The sequence below is a fragment of the Canis lupus genome, chromosome X (assembly GCF_011100685.1).
Source record: "Canis lupus familiaris isolate Mischka breed German Shepherd chromosome X, alternate assembly UU_Cfam_GSD_1.0, whole genome shotgun sequence".
In the NCBI taxonomy this organism is placed as follows: domain Eukaryota; kingdom Metazoa; phylum Chordata; class Mammalia; order Carnivora; family Canidae; genus Canis; species Canis lupus.
The window spans coordinates 95903414-95920406 of NC_049260.1; the positions used below are offsets into that span (position 1 = coordinate 95903414).

At 36.2% G+C, this 16993-nt stretch overlaps 1 protein-coding gene and 1 long non-coding RNA gene across 7 annotated transcripts in view; one reads left to right on the forward strand and one right to left on the reverse strand.

Moving 5' to 3' along the window:
• The window catches only part of THOC2 (THO complex 2), a 129866-nt gene that overhangs the window by 53894 nt on the left and 58979 nt on the right, over window positions 1-16993 (reverse strand). For all 6 annotated transcript variants that reach the window (XM_038588243.1, XM_038588239.1, XM_038588238.1 and 3 more), the window contains exons 8-12: window positions 16436-16602; window positions 5454-5546; window positions 2643-2798; window positions 1919-2091; window positions 488-683 (exon numbers count right to left, since the gene is read on the reverse strand). In XM_038588243.1, coding sequence (XP_038444171.1) covers window positions 488-683; window positions 1919-2091; window positions 2643-2798; window positions 5454-5546; window positions 16436-16602 — 785 coding nt within the window. The remainder of the gene's footprint in view (window positions 1-487; window positions 684-1918; window positions 2092-2642; window positions 2799-5453; window positions 5547-16435; window positions 16603-16993) is intronic.
• LOC119868510 lies at window positions 3930-11742 on the forward strand. Its single transcript, XR_005386428.1, has 3 exons — window positions 3930-3988; window positions 6098-6325; window positions 11135-11742. It is a non-coding gene; the product is annotated as an uncharacterized LOC119868510 (long non-coding RNA).

The following is a 16993-nucleotide window of genomic DNA, read 5'->3' on the forward strand; positions in this document are numbered from 1 at the left end:
CTTTCTGTACATTTTATTTGAATAAAAAGTTTACTAGAAAAGAATGGATCCTCAACAGTCTGACTTCATACAAATAATCACGATTCAAAATTGCAGCCAAGAAAATAACAGAGTAGAAGAAAAGTAAGGGGAAAGAAAGCTGAGTTGACCACTAAAATTATAAAGACATTCAAAAAGGAATCCTTGTACAATGTATATTTTCCTATGCGGGGGACTTGACTAATATTCTACCTAAAGTGTGTGTTGGGGGGGGGGTTAGGACACAAAGGACTGTGTGTGTGAGTGTGTGTGTGTGTGTGTGTGTGTGTGTGTGTGTTTGGTTAGGACACAATGGACTTTCCCCAAACTTTACTCAACGTATCCTTTCTGTAAATTCAATTTGTAAATTCAACTTTCTTTTTATTTCTAGAGATACACATAAGACAAATATACCTAGAATACTTTCGTTTCAAAATTTAGTTTTCTGCTTGGAAGAAAAAAATCTTACCTCTTTCATAAATGATTTGCCAATGCGCACCACTTTTGCAAATAAAATGGGATCGTGGGAAAGGTGAGGACCAAGGTAACAGAACATATTGAAGACATCTCTCCTCAAATCTTCAAAGCTCTCTGCTTGTTTTGGTGCCCTCTTATTTTGCAAAGCATTAACAGGTGAACCTTTAGCACCTTTAGGAACGCCAACTCTATAAAAAGAAGTAAAATTTATATGTATTACAATACTCCATTTTAAGTTAACACAGTCATATTAATAGTAAGTAAAGCTTTTCTTGTTCAAATTTGCTTTCTATATTTCACTTGTGCCTAACTTTATTAGTACCAGATAATTTAACTAGTAGAAAAAGACAAAACAATACTCATTTGGAAAAACTCAGAGCTCATAGAATGTTTCAAACTAATTACATAAGGAAATCAGAGAAACGCAGATTTCAAGTAACATTTAACATACATCATATGAATTTGTTTTTAGTTTAACTTGGCCAGTATCAGGAATTTGGATATGGGAATGGGGAACAAGAGATGGACCTCAGAGACACTGGAAGATGAAACAGAAAAATATGGATATAACAACAGTGATTCAAGTCAATAAACACTTCTCAATCTGGGTTCCACTATCTAAGACTGAGTATGAGGTAGGTGGTGGTAGGGAAGGTGAGCAGCATAATGAAAGAGGGTGTCACACTAAAAAGGACAGCATGCCCAGAGTTCTCACCTACTGAGCAGGTGTCCCGCTGTGGAGTCACAGGGGTCACTCTCTGAGAAGAAGCCTTCATGGTCCACAGCCCAGGTGGCACTGAAGGCAGCAGCCAGCAGCTATACACGAGTCACAAGGCTGGGGCTTTTGAGGCAGGCTCTGATCTGTGGGGCTGAAGCCAGAGCTGCTGCCAATACTGCTCCTAAGTATCCTGCAAGTAGGCTGAGGGCTAGAGGACTGGTTGACACAATAACTAGGGATGATGAGAAAGGCTGCACTAGCAAATTCCAGAACAGCAGCCTATATGCCAGAAGAGATAAGGCAAGCAGAGAGGCAATGTCCTCACTCAGAGCCACTGAACCCCAGGACAGAGGAAAATTACACCAAGTAAAAACCTTAAGAATTCTCTGCCCTCCCCCAAGAGAGGAGGAAAAGTCAAAAACAGAAGAATGGAGTTTTCACTCTCAATGGAGCAACCCAACCTAGATGTCTAATCTACAGTTTTTAGACTACACTGCAGCACACATTCTGCATCACCTGCTCTAGACATTAGGGGACAAGTCACTGATTAATACGTATAAAACTGATACATTCTGTGAATATTATCTTCTAATAAAACATACTTAAATATTTGCTTGGTTGGAGGAAACAAGATAAATGTGCAGATTTTTTTGTAGTCCTAAACTACATCTACCTCAATGATTAGAAAAGCATACAGTAACATACCTTCGGTAGAGAGGCTCAATAGTTATGTGAATAAGCTTGCAAATAGCAAGGGCTATTAGCTTATGTGAAGCTGCATAGTATGGAGGCATCTGATCCATAATGTTCTGTGCATGCTGCCAATCACCAATCTTTAACAAGGCTTCCAACAAACCAAGTTTTTGGTTGTCAGGTGGCTAAAATGAACAATTACAGTGAAGATACTCAGAATACAGATTCTGATAAATGTATTTTTTTATTTTAAAAAATTGAGTTAAACACCACAATAATGTATGTCAGCAACAGCTGCCACTCATGGGAAATGCAATATTTCCCTGAAAGTACAATCAAGTTTTTTAGCTATCAAAAAAAGCAACAGGATATGCTTTTTAGGAGACACAGCATGAAAGTTTTTTAGGCCTGAAATTAAGTTCTATTTAATGTTTTACTGTGCCATAGGGAACTAGAATTCATTCATCTTTGAGAATCCCCTTAGGACTTGAAGACATTAATACACAGAGCACAAATATAGCCGTATATTTTACTTAGAATACATTTTGAAATTTAAGTAAGAAAAAAATATGGCAGCCTCCTTTGGGAAGGTATCAGTCAGATTAAAAATAAAACCATCTCTTCAAATTAGTATTCCAAAAACCAGATTTCACCACAATCAAAATTAATAAATTATTCTCCCATAATTCTAAATCCAGAAGACAATGTTAATTTCACAAAAAGAAACCATATATACCTTCTCTACTTTCTCCTCTTCTTTTTCCTTTTCTTTCTCTCGCTCATCAATTTTTTCAGAAGACAATACAACCATTGTAAGTTTTCTAACAATTTGCTTAGCTTCCACAATTTCTCGTTTGTGTTCATCCATAATGCAATTATCAGCTGGAAGAAGCTAAAAATGGTTCATTAAAGTTTCATAGAACAGCTAATACTATTTGTATACATAAAAAGCAACACTGTCTACTCTCAATTGATAAAACTATAAATAAGGTCTAGCCTATTAATGACCATGATTTGCCTTTAAAATAAGTTTCTTTCCATTATTTTCTTATAATCTAACAAAGTACTTGAATTTTATACACCTTTTAAAATCAGGTAGTAGTTTTAAGTTCCATCTCTTCTTTATGTTAGAGTTCCTATATTAAACCAATAATACAACAGTTTATCATTGAATGTATTAGTTTACCCAAGAAAATGTGTACCTGTTCCATTAAAAATATCACAGATTTCCCCTTTAAAGGTCAAACTCCAAATTAAATAAAGTACTGTATATGGATCCATTTTGGGAGATCTGAGCTACTAAATTACATGAAGGGGTAAATTTAATTCCTCTAGGTGAAAAATCTCAAGTAAAAAAATTACGAGCAATCTGACATCTCACTTTTCATTTTCTAATACCTATTTGATGACTTAAATCACAAACTAGTTTCTAGCTTATTACAAAAGAGAAAGTAATATGTATTATGTATAGTCGACCCTCCACTATGAAAAAAGAATCAATTATCTCCAGTACAGCCATCTTGTATGAGTGGAAGATGGTTAATGTAGATATTTCATAAAATAAATGAAACACCCGACACGAAAATATAGCCAACAAATTATTTAGTAGTTTCTGCTAGGCACAATGGTGGGCTATAAAAGCATTCCTGCCTCTAGAAATACATAATCTACTTCAGTAACTAAGTCTAATGCAAAGTAAATAATCACTAAACAATAAAAGGAAACATAGTGAAATATTAAACTACATATTGTAGACTTCATCCCATCAGTCAAAAATGGGGGCTGGAGAAAAGTCACTAGGCACTGATGGCAAGGGTGTAAGCAAGACTTTTTCTCATTCTTTCTGCTTTCCAACTGGCCATCAGACCTATTTTTATGGCTTTACTTATGTACCTGCCATACGTCTTCATCTTTTACCCAGATTAATGCAATTGCCTCTAAAAATCTCCCATTATAATGAATAAACTGTAAATTTCTTCTTTTATTTTTTTAAGTAATCTCTATATTCAACATGGGGCTCAAACTGACAACCCTGAGATCAAGAGTTGCACACTCTACCTACTGAGCCAGCCAAGCATCCCTGTAAGTTTCTTCTTATAGTTCCTCTCAATTTTTAGTTTTTTTGTATTTGGAGAATATGTAATTAAGTGCCTCTCAATTTCTAGTTTTTTGTACTTCGAGAATATGTAATTAAGTGCATATAAAGTTACAAATGTTTTATTTTCCTAGTGAACACAACTTTATTTATTATGAAGTGACTATCTTTTTTTGCCAAAAAGTCCATTTTGTCTAACAATAATAACTTCCCTGATATATTTTTCCCACCCTTTTACCTTCAACCTTCCTTTTTCCTTAGGTTTTAGAAGTCTCATGTGAAAAATAAACAATAAATGGGTTTTTAATCCCATCTGAAAATCTTTGACAACTTAACAGGGACACTTAGGCCACTTGCATTTATCGTTAAACTCAATTCAGTAATAAATCTATCGTCATCTATCATCTTTCCATTTGTCCTACCAGTCTACACTTGCCCATAAACTTATACCTATCTTTGAATTCCCCTTTTTCTGACCAACGTTCCATGTTCTCAGTTTGTATATCACTTTTCTCCTTTAAATCTTGAATGGCTCTCTACTTGCAATAAGAAAAAATCCAAACTCCTAACATTACTAGTTTGGAAAAGCCTTCCAACCCCCCCCCCCCCAACAAACATGGTTACTATCTATTCTGAGCCCCCACAACACTTGGTGAATACCTCCAATATAGTAGTTATTATATAATGCAAAGTGTTTCCTTCATTGCTAGACTATGACTGCTTCCAAGGTAGAGACTGAGTTTCGTTCAAGTCTGTAACCACAGTACGAGAGACCAGAAAGTGACAAAGTGATTACAAAGACAGTGAAGATGATGTCGGCTTTAGACAGGTTTAAGTCCATTGGTATCCTAATGTACAGCCAAATAAAACAAAAATTTCTATACCAAACCTAGTTTTTTCAAACTGACAGGCTAAACTGTTGCTAAACTGGAGGTCATCAATCACAATCACATACACACTCTTCTAGATCCTGGATCCAGCAATAAAAACACAATACTATTTATTTACTACCCAGTAAAAACACAAGAAAAGCCATTAAAGAATATAAAGAGTTCTCCATTCATCTTGAATGCCTAAAATTAACAGCTGGGGAGAAGGAAAAAGTATCTAGATAATCTCATATTTCTGATAATTTGCGTATAAGACAGAAGTCTAAAGCCACATTGGTTAGAACTTGGCCTCTCTTCCCATGAGATATACTCTGCTAACAATTAAGAACTTCATATCCAACCATGAACTAAGAGTGACAGAAGGTATTTAATTTCCATAGTTTGTCGAAGAATTAAATTCATTTACTTCATAAAGTAAACACAAAGCAATAATGTGCATTATGGCTTCAAAACTTAAAACTTGAGACCCTAGAACCAACCTTGAAGTGCTATATGGCTGCCTACTCCTCTTCCCACCCCTGGGATGGACAACCAAATATTCTTAGCAGCCCACTTGACTTACATGTACATAAAGATCATCTAAATCAATAAGATTAAACTGTAGAAGTACTGCTGCAACTCTGTATAAAGATGACGGAGTCTCTCCATTTGGTTCCTTGAAAAACAAACAAAAAAGTTTCTGTTTAGTGCATAAAGTGCAACTAAAATCATATCCTTTACCTATCAATAATTAAGAACAATTACACCAAATAACTAGATCAATAAATGATAAGTTTCATTGTTCTTCCTGAACATACATCTGAATTGAGGACAAAGATAATTAGGTCAACATCCCTTTTCACAAACATCTTCTGATGAACACAAATAAAGGTTTCAAAAATGGACACATTTTACAATGCATGCTAATATTTCAACAAAATCTGAAAACGAAGTGAGATTTTATATTGCATAATACTTAGTTTTAGGTTTTGTTTATACGTGTGTTTTCTTAACTTGTTTTTCAAGTTTTTCTCAGTGGAGATGCAAATAGACAAGAATGCAAATTTGGAAGTGCTGAACTGTGTCTACACTTTTCTGCCTATTTTACTTCTTGGGTTTTGTGTTAAATATATCTGCTTGTCAACTGATTTCCCCTTCAAAACAGGTGTCTATACATATTACATATGGATAAATCAACATTTTAAAATATAGAATGTCCAATTCCAGGCCAGCCCTGTGGACCCTGCACAGAAACAGAAGGATATTTGAATGTTATCAAGAAGAATTTTCCCCTATTCTTAAACTGCTTGTGGTCAGCTGAATGGAAGAAGTCGCGACAACTAGCAATTACTAAATGGCCAGATGCAAAAAAAAAAGCAAACAATGACAGTACATTATGTTCTGCTTCTACTCAACACTAAAAGCAAGATCTTTGCAAGGCTCCTCACAATTGTGGTAAGTGTTATGGATATAACATAGGAAGCTAACCACACTAATGGATATCATATAAAGAAGGCACTGTTCACTGTATTTTTTAAGACAGGTAAGTCTTCAACTTCACAAAAGTTTAATTCTAAATGTATATAAATGGTTATTTAGTATCAAAACATTTCAGTTTCCCATAAAAACAAATGGTAGTCAGGGTTTCAGAGCAAACCCACAAAAGCTTATCATCTGACTTGAATCCACCAAAAATACTCTCATTACTCCCCTTATTTCTGTGTTTCAAGGAGTTCAACGCAGAAGCCCCTGACTCCTAGGCCAAACATCAACTCCCATACTATCTTCATATTGCTCTGTACAATCCCTGTTCTGTCCTGTCATTCTGTATTCTTGAAAACCTTCCATGGAATCCTCTGGAATTCATAATCCGTCCTCAGCAAAACCCCCTATATATATCCTGAGCCTCTCCTCTAACTGTTCCTTCTACCGTCCTGCTCAAAGAGAGCATAAGACGCCCCAGGAACACTACTCTCACTGTAATCCAGTCAAGCAGTGGCTCTTTTCTCCAGACCCCTCACACTACTAGGCCTGGAGGTAGGGTATGATTCATCTTTGCTTTTTATAGTTGTTTTCAGATTATTCTCCCTCTACCCTCCCTTTAAGCCCACCCAATTTTGAATTTCCAGTCACTCCTAATCCCTTACTATTGCTGTAGTCTAGTTCCATTCCACTGTGGTCAAAGAAGATATTTTGTAGGATTTCAAAGTATTAAATTTATTGAGATGTGTTTTGTGACCAGAGTCTATCGTGCAGAACATCCCATGCACACTTGAAAAAATATGTAATCTACTGTTGCTAGGTAGTGTTCTATGTATATTAATTAAGTCTAATTGGTTTATGTGGCTGTTTAAGTCCTCTATTTCCTTTTGTCTAGTTGTTCTATCCATTAATGAGAGTGGGGTGGGGTATGGAAATGTCTAACAACTGTTGCAGAAATATTTCTCCTTGCAATTCTGTTAATGTATGCTTCATAAATTTTGAGGCTCTGTTTAGTGCAAATGTGTTTACAACTGTTTTATCTTCTTAATGGGTTGACCCTTTTATCAATATATAATGTCCTTTGCTGTGTATTGTAAAATTCTTTTTTTAAAAAAGATTTATTTATTTATGATAGACAGTGAGAGAGAGAGAGAGAGAGAGAGAGAGAGAGAGAGAGGGGGAGAGGGAGGCAGAGACACAGGAGGAGGGAGAGGCAGGCTCCATGCCCGGAGCCCGATGCAGGACTTGATCCCGGGACTCCAGGATCGCGCCCTGGGCCAAAGGCAGGCGCTAAACCGCTGAGCCACCCAGGGATCCCCTGTATTGTAAAATTCTTAAAGTCTATTTTGTCTAATATATATTATAATAGCCACCCCAGCTCTCTCGTGGATACTATTTGCATAGGATATCTATTTTCATACTTCCACTTTGAATATATTTCTATCTTTGGATTTCAAGTGAGTTGCTTATAGAGAGCATATAGTTGAATCATGTTTTATACATTCTGCCAAACTGCCTCTTGATCACAAATTTTAATCCATTTAAAGTACTGAAAAGGAAGGACATTTGCCATTTTTCTATTTGTTTTCTACAGGTCTTATATTACTTATTCCTCATTTATTCCTAATTTATTCCTCATTTCTTCCATTATTGCCTTCTTTTGTGTTTTTGGTTGTTTTTGTTTTTTGTTTTTCTGTAGCGAAGCCTTTTCATTCCCTTCTTTCCTTTTCTGTTTTTTAGTTATTTTCCTAGTGGTTACCTTGGGTATTGCAAGTGATATTTTAAACTTAATCTAGTTTGAACCAATACTAACTTAGCTTCAGTAGTATACAAAAACTCTGTGCCTATACATCTCAATCCCCCCTTCTATATTTATTGTTTGCCAATTAGATTTATAATTACTGTTTTATTCTTTTATCTTTTAAATCACATAAAAGGAGCTACAAATAAAAAATACAATAATACTGGCTTTTATGTTTACCTATGTAGATACCTTTACCAGTGTTAATTCTTCATATGGCTTCAAATTATTGTCTAGTGTCCTTTAATTTCAGCTCAAAGGACTCTAGCATTTCTTGTAAGGCAGGTCAACTAGCAACAAATTCCCCCAACTTTTGTTTATCTTGGAATGTCATAATCTCTTTGAAGGATAGTTTTACTGAATACAGAATTCTATATTGACAATTTTGTTCTTTCAGCACTTTATATATGCCACCCCGCTGTCTTCTGAAGAGAAATCAGCTGTTAATCTTATTGAAGATCTTTTGTACATAATGGGTCATATCTGTTTTGTTGCTTTCAAAATTCTCTTTGTCTCTGGCTTTCAACAATTTGAGTATAATTATAATATGTCTTGGTGTGGCTCTCTTTGAATTCATCTGCTTGGTGTTTGTAGAGTTTCTTAGATGTGTAGATTCATAGCTTTTATCAAAATTGGGAAGTTTTCAGCCATTATTTTTTTTTCAAACATGCATTCTTGCCCCTTTCTCTCTCCTCTGCTTCTGGTACTCCAATGTAAATATTGGTACTGGATGGTAACCTATCATCTTAGACTCTTCATTTTTCTTCATTCTTTTCTCTTTCTGTTCCTCATACTGGATAACCTCAACTGGCTCATCAAGTTGGCTGATTGTTTCTTCAGTCTGCTGTTGTACCCCACTAGTGCAATTTTCATTTCAATTATCATGATTTTTGACTCCAGAATCTGTTTGGTTCCTTTTTTTATATATAATTTCTCTTTTTTTATATTGTCTGGTCTCCTTTAGCTCTTTGTTCATGGTTTCCTATAAATCATAAGCATATTTAGGACTGGTGATTTAAATTATCTAATAAGTAATCACCTGGACTTGCTCAGGGATAGTGTCTATTTTTTTTCCTTATGAATGAGCCAGAGTTTGTTTCACTGCATACTTCATTATTTCTTGTTGAAAACTAAAACCCAGAATTCGTAAAAGCTGATTGACAGTTTTTACCAGCTCATTAGTTGCTTTCATGGAGGGACAGAGCTCTGGAGTTCCCTACTCTTCCATTTTCAGTTATGTCCTACTCTTGCCATCTATGGACTCCTGGGTCACTGTCCTTCATTTAGCAATGATCTCATAGCTTCTGACTCACTGTCACTCTGTCCAACTCTATTCCTTTCTTAATTTTTGGAGACTTTCATATATATGTAAGTGATATTTCCATCATGCCCGCCTCTTGGCTCCTGGAACTTCTCTCTTCCAAAGATCTTCTCTTCTACCCCATCTCAGCCATTCATTCCATATCCTAAACTTTAATATTACCAATACCTACATTCCTTCCAAAATGTCAGTTTCACATATCTACCCTCAAATGGATCCTTAATGCTGGACAGTCACACTCTATTTCTCTCATTCATTCATTCATTCATTCATTCGCCTCTCTCCTATATAATTATTTCCTACCTTCTCTCCTAACCTCCAATACCTCCTCTCCCTCATCCTCTCTCAGCTGATGACCTTCTTTTCTATTTTAGTAAGAAAACTGGAACAATGAGTGAAATTTCTACAAAGTCTCACCACCATATCCATCCACCTACATATGCTGCTTTTCTAGATGAACTCTCTATGCTCCCAAAGTCAATCCATCCACTGATGCCATAAACTCCATTCTCTGTATCCAAGAACATTACTCCAATAACTCTCTCCTCCTTTCCTACAGTTTTCTTCCTTTCTACTCAATCATTCCCATTAGCATAAATATGTGTTCTCTCATCTTCAAAGAATAATCTCTTGAGCTCACTTCCCCTGGCAGCTACCTTTATGCCTCTTTGTATTAACTGCTTTAGAGTTGTCTACTCTCACGATCTCCAATTCTACTCTCCCCATTCTCTAACACCAATCCAACTTTACCAAAATGGCTAGTTTTGCCCTCCCCAATGATAAATCCAATGAACAAATTTTAGTCCTCATCTTAAATGACCTATCAGGGCATTAAACAAAGTTCATCATTGCTTCTTTCATTTAGTTTCCAAGATGCTATATTCTCTTTGTTTTCCTCTTACCTTATATATTATTTCTCTATCTCCTTTGCTGATTCCTCCTCTTCCCCAGGCCCTTTAACATTGGAGTGCCAAGGCTCAGCACTGGTTCTCTTCTCTGTCTCTCTATACCCAACTCTTGGTGATTTCATCCAGTATCACAACTTTATAGATCATCTACATGCTTCTGACATCTACATTTCTATTTCTGACCCAGTCCTTTCTCCTGAACAGATCTATACATCCAGTTATTTACTCAACGTCTCACCTAGATATCTAAGACATCTCAAATTCAGCATTATGCAAAACTGAAATTCCTGATTCCCACCCCAGGTACACCAAACCCATTCCACCTGAAATTTACCCTATCTCAATTGATATAACACCATCGTTTTTGCTGCTCAGTCCAAAAAAGAGGTTAGAAATAGCCTTAACTCTACTTCTTCACATTCTGTATTTAATGAACCAACAAATACTATTGACTCTACCTTCGAAATCTATTCGGAAGATCAACTTCCACTGCATATTAACCGTATCAATTCACTGAAAACCTAAGTCAAAATACACATGCACACAATGTCTTCTGTCTCTTATCTCTCTCTCTCATATCCATACCACTCATATCACCATTAGAGGCCACTACTGAAAAAACCCTTTACTCTGATAGCTAGTAATTAATAGTGGGGGGAGGGAGTGAAGGAATCATCCTGCCTTTCCAGTAGGAACTGTATTTCAGTGTAACCAAGCAACCCAAGTTGATAAAGGACAATTCTTCTTTACAGAAAAATGATAGCTAATAAATGTGGAAGGCATGATAACAGTAAATCAACAATTTGGAACCCCTAAGGTAACAATGGACTCAGGAAAGGATCATCCATGTATTCTAAGCCACGTAATGTAAGGTTAATGAAAAACTGGATATTCACATGGTGCCAAAGTATCAACATACAGATAACTTCCTATTAACATGAGGGAAAATGTCATTGTTGAATGGAGGGATAAGACTGTCATCAGCTTACTAGGACATTAAAAGTCAGACAGGTATGAGATGTTACATGATATGAAACATATAGCACAACCTGTGAAGTCTTTTGGAATTAAATATTTTACCTGAACATGGTCAAGCTCCGAGATCTAAGTACAAAAGACAAGACTGGTGACAAAGAACAAATTTAACCAACCACGAAAAAGCAATCAGATAAATCTAATACTTGGAAGACTAATGGAATCTTCTATGGTAATGTTCTTTTCAACAAGTCAATGCCATTAAAGGAATGGGAGGAGACACTATTCTAAATTAAGAGACTGAATAATCCTAACAAATAAAACACATGGCCTCTGACCTGATCATTGTTTGAACAAAACAGTTATAAAATGTATTTGGTGGCAATTTGGGAAATCTGAATATGGCCTGAGTTTATTATATAATAGCAATCAAGTTAGATATAAAATTGGTATGATGGTTATATAGAAAAGTCCTTCTTTTTAAAAAGTACAAATTAACATATTTAGGAGTAAACATTCATGATACCTATACTATAAATTGATAGTTCCAAAAAAGTATACCAACATGTTAATAAGCTTATTTTTAGGGTATTCATTACACTAGTCATTCTTTTCTATATGTTGGAAAATGTTCCTATTAAAGTAAAAATATAAAAGAGAAACAAAATGAAAAAAACTTAAGTCAGATCACATCACTCTCCTACTCAAAATCCTCCAACAACTTCACCCCACCATCAAAGTCAAAAATCTTGCAACACTAGCTTTATGTGATGTGTTCTCTCATCTTTGACCTCATCTCCTACCACTCTTCCCATCAGTCTAATCCAGCCACACTAGTCTCCTTATTCTCTTACTGGCTGTTCTCTTTGCCTAGTACCTCTTCCCCACATATCTGCACAGTTTAAACCTCACAGCCTTTGTTTCATTGTTTAAATTTACCTTTTCAATGAGGTATATGCTCACTATTCTATGTAACATTGCAACCTACCACTCTATCACTCGCACTCTTCCTCTACTCTGCTCTACATTTTGTTTGCCTCATCTCATTGATCACCTTCTAACATACCATATAATTTACCTCAAAAGTAAGCATCACGAAGGGAAGAATTTGTTTGTTTACAGATGTAGCCCCAGCACTTAGAACATTATTACCTGGCACATAAGAAGTACTCAATCAATGTTTCCTTTTTTATCAAATATTTTATTTTTTTAAAGATTTCATTTATTTATTCATAGAGACACAGAGAGAGGTAGAGACACAGGCAGAGGGAGAAGCAGGCTCCATGCAGGGAGCCTGACGTGGGACTCGATCCCGGGTCTCTAGGATCCCTGGACTGAAGGCAGTGCTAAACCGCTGAGCCACCCGGGCAGCCCTTATTATTTTTTTTTTTTTAAGTAATCTCTATACCCAACTCACAACCTCAAGATCAAGAGTCTCATGCTCCACCAACCAAGTCAGCCAGGTGCTCCAAAGATCAATATTTTTTTAAGTGGGTTCCACACATGGAGCCCAACACAGGACTTGAACTCATGACCCTGAGATCAAGACCTGAGCTGAGACCAAGAGTTGGACACTTAACTGACTGAACCACCCAGATACCACCAATCAATATCTCTTATGTGAGTGAATTTAGGTTATAACAATGCCTAGCCATGATGACACTATTACTCCTATTGTTGTGTTTTGAATCCAGAAACCAAGGGACTGTGATATGGGTAAGAGTCCTCATCTCCTTCCTCTTTCCTGTGGCAAGACAACACCAGCCAAGTTTATCTTTTGGTACCCTTGCACTTTCTAGTACTCCTTTCTGTCCTTTGTGCTGATCCCTCATGCAGTCCCTAAGCCCTCTATTATAACCATCTCTGTTAGGGAATCAAACAAATCAAATGTCTGCCAAATTTTCCAAAGTGTGCTCTCAAACTGCTTACATTCCATGCCACCCTTCTAAATCAAAACATCCAGTATAGCTGATCTTGGGTTGAAACTAGGATAAAATCACTCTCACTGACTTCATAGCATAAATAATGAGCTTTGCCTAGAAGTTCTAGCATTAAGGGGAAAAAAAAGAAGCTTATTCATCCAAGTAATTCCCAATTGATAAAAATATGGGTTGTTGGCAACAAGAATGAACATTTTCATTCAAGGGATGAAAAGGGATGGTGGAGTAAGGCGAGGGACCAATACACAAAGCTGACCATATATGCCTAAAAGCCAATTCCTAGGCTTTTATGCTCTTCATTTTCACGGCTGTCCTTACTTTACCTCCCAGACCACAAATTATCTAAAATCTTTGACATTTCTTCCTCCACCTTCAGTGGTCCTTCAGTCTGCAGATTTGCATAAGATAGCTCAAGTAGCAGAAACAAAGGAATGGTGTTACACAGAACAATATGAGGGTTACACTTTCCAATAATAGGTTATTTCTAAGTCAAATGTTTCTTGATTGGGTACTTCTTATATAAGAAAAGGGCCCATTATCTATTAAAAAAATTATTCCAACAATGTCAAACCCCCAAGGATATTTTAAATTCAGCTCAAAAGTATTACCATTATGAGGAATATTTTCATGTAAAAATTTTAAGATTCTAAAACTCACATTCAACTAACAATACTTGATGCTATACAGTAGGTCATCATTATTCACTGTAATATACTCTGAAACCTACAGTCTCCAAAGCCCTCACCTATATTCTAATTAATTAAGCTCAAGTTAAATTTCAGCTACCCTGTCACTTCAGCAGTTGGCTTCATGTTCTCAAACCCAAAGCAAACACAGTACCTCTTAAGATGTGATAAATACTTCAACTTTTCTTTCCCTGTACTAAGAGTGGACTCCCCGGCTGCTAGTAGAAACAGGGAAAGCTGAGATCACTAATTTTTGAACAAAGATAAAGTAATCTTGCCTAGAAACCCTGCCATGTGTCTTGTTTGTATCAAAATGCTATATGAAGTTCTGAACTGATTTCTCTTCTGGAGCATCCCAAAAAATGGAAAATAAAAGATAACCAGAGGCATTAAGTGGTGTTATCATTTGAGAATCCTAAAAGAAATCCTCTTACTATCCTGAATTTGAGCTCCAGTGGACAGGAATAGACCGTCTTTACCAGAATATCGTCAGTGCCTAGCAAAGCAACAGCGTATGATAAACATTCCATAAATGAAAAAAAAAAAACATTCCATAAATGAGTATTTCTTGACTGAGTATCCCAGGCAGGTAGACAAATTAGGAAAGCTATACCAAAGGGACAATAAAGCCTTATTAAATTAAAATCTTCCATACGATCATGAAAGTCCTCTTCCTAAAAACATAGATCATTTACAATTAGTGAGCATTTACTATAGGCTAAGCAGTATATTAATCCAGAAAAATCAGTAACATATAGACACAGATGTAGTTTATGCTAATATAAGATTTTTTTAATTAGAGATAAACAGAGAGAGAGAGAGAGAGAGAGAGACAGGCAGAGGGAGAAACAGGCTCCATGCTGGGAGCCTGATGTGGGACTCGATCTCGGGTCTCCAGGATCACGCCCTGGGCTGAAGGCAGCGCTAAACCGCTAAGCCACCAGGGCTGCCTGTTTATGCTAATATAACCTGATAAGTGCCAGAAGTCTGTGTCAAATTTTGTGAAAACAGAGATTAAGAAATTACCAATTCCAAAGGGGTGAAGGTCCAGCAAGACTTTACAGAACAAGCAGCACTTGAACTTAAAGAACAGAAGTGTCCTCGGGGGATCCCTGAGTGGCTCAGCGGTTTAGTTGCCTGCCTTTGGCCCAGGGCATGATCCTGGAGTCACGGGATCAAGTCCCACATTGGGCTCCCTGCATGGAGCCTGCTTCTCTCTCTCTGTGTCTCTCAGGAATAAATAAATAAAATATTTTTTTAAAAAAAAGAATAGAAGTGTCCTCAAGACAAAGAAAAGACAGATGAGAGGGCTGAGTAAGAGTTTCTAGTTATAAGGAACTGCATATAAATAAAGGCCTAAATAAAACAATATCTATACCTAAGTTCAAAAAAATGGCTAGTAATTTAATATGACTAGAATATTAAGATTTGAGTGGGGGGGGGGACTATTAAAGATGAGGCTGGAAAGAAAGAATAGGGCTAAATTGTAAAGAGCCTTTTCTGCCACGTTTAGAAGTTTGAATTTTATCCTACAAAGGTTTTGGAGCAGTCAATTTGATCTCTTCTAGAATATAACAGTAGAGGGACACCTGGGTGGCTCAGCTGTTGAGCGTCTGCCTTTGACTCAGGGCGTGATCCTGGGGTCCATGATCGAGTTCCACACCAGGCTTCTGCAGAGAGCCTGCTTATTCCTCTGCCTATGTCTCTGCCTCTCTCTCTCTCATGAATAAATAAAATCTTTAATTAAAAAAAAGAATGTAATAGTAGTAATAATATGAAAAATGGATTGAAAGAGAAATAATCGGAGGCACAGATTTATTAGATATAATTATTATAGTGGTTTAAAAGAAAAATAATGTAAAATGCCTCAAGAATTTATCCACGTCCATAAAAGAATTCCCATGGTCACCATCTGTGTAATAAAATTCTAACTCAACACAGTAGTCAAGGCCCTTGACAATCTAAAGTGTGCCTACCTTTCCAATTTCACTTCCTGTCCCTTTTTTCCCCTGTATCTTACAATCCAGCCACATCAGACTATGTACCGTTTTTTCAATCAGTTATATACATTTATACTGCCTTGTCTTCACTCACAGTATTTGTTATTTCTGAACAGACAACTCTCAATCAACTCCTACTCATCCTTCAAGGACCAGATTTAAAAAGGGTTATATCTATAAAGTCTTCTCTAATCTCTCCCAAGGCTAAAATTTATTATGTTTTCCTCTAGGCTTTCACATCACATCATTCATACTACTAATACAGTACTTATCATATGGCATTGTAGCTATCCATTTATCTACCTCCTTAGCTAGAATGGCCAAGCTGAAACAAATCATTTACAAATAAAATTTGAAGTTGTACATATAAAACAATGAGATTTATCACTCTCTGTAACACACACATACACACACATATGTATACACATACACTTACATATTTTTTTTTTTACCTGGTAAAATTTGAATTTGAACCCAAGAATATGACACAGTGTTTGCGGTTCACACATACTCATGTAAGATTCTAATAAAGATATAAAGAAGTCATCATGTTCTGGCCTGCATTCAAACACTTCTAAAATGACATCCAAAACTCTATTGGGATCCAGATTAAAGCATCCTGCAACAGAGGAGATATACACAAATTCAAAAGTGATTATACATCATTTCTAATAAAACCATTAACTTTCAGGGAAAACATATAATAAGATAAAAATGTTTTTAAAAACAACTTCTTTTTACAAGTCTGCTTCCCCCACACCAGAGGATAATCTTAATAATTTTCAAGATGATCAAGTCCATTCCCCATATTTTACAGATGAGAAATATGACTTGCCCAGGATTACCAAGGGGTTAATGACAGAATTGGGGCTGAAGCCCAGGACCTGCGATACACAGTCAAGTAAACTTTCTTGTATTCCACACTCTTGATTACTCAGGCTAGTTAAACAGCTCTGTATTTTTAATTCTCAGTAAAATATGACAATCAATGCATTTACAAGTTAGGCAAC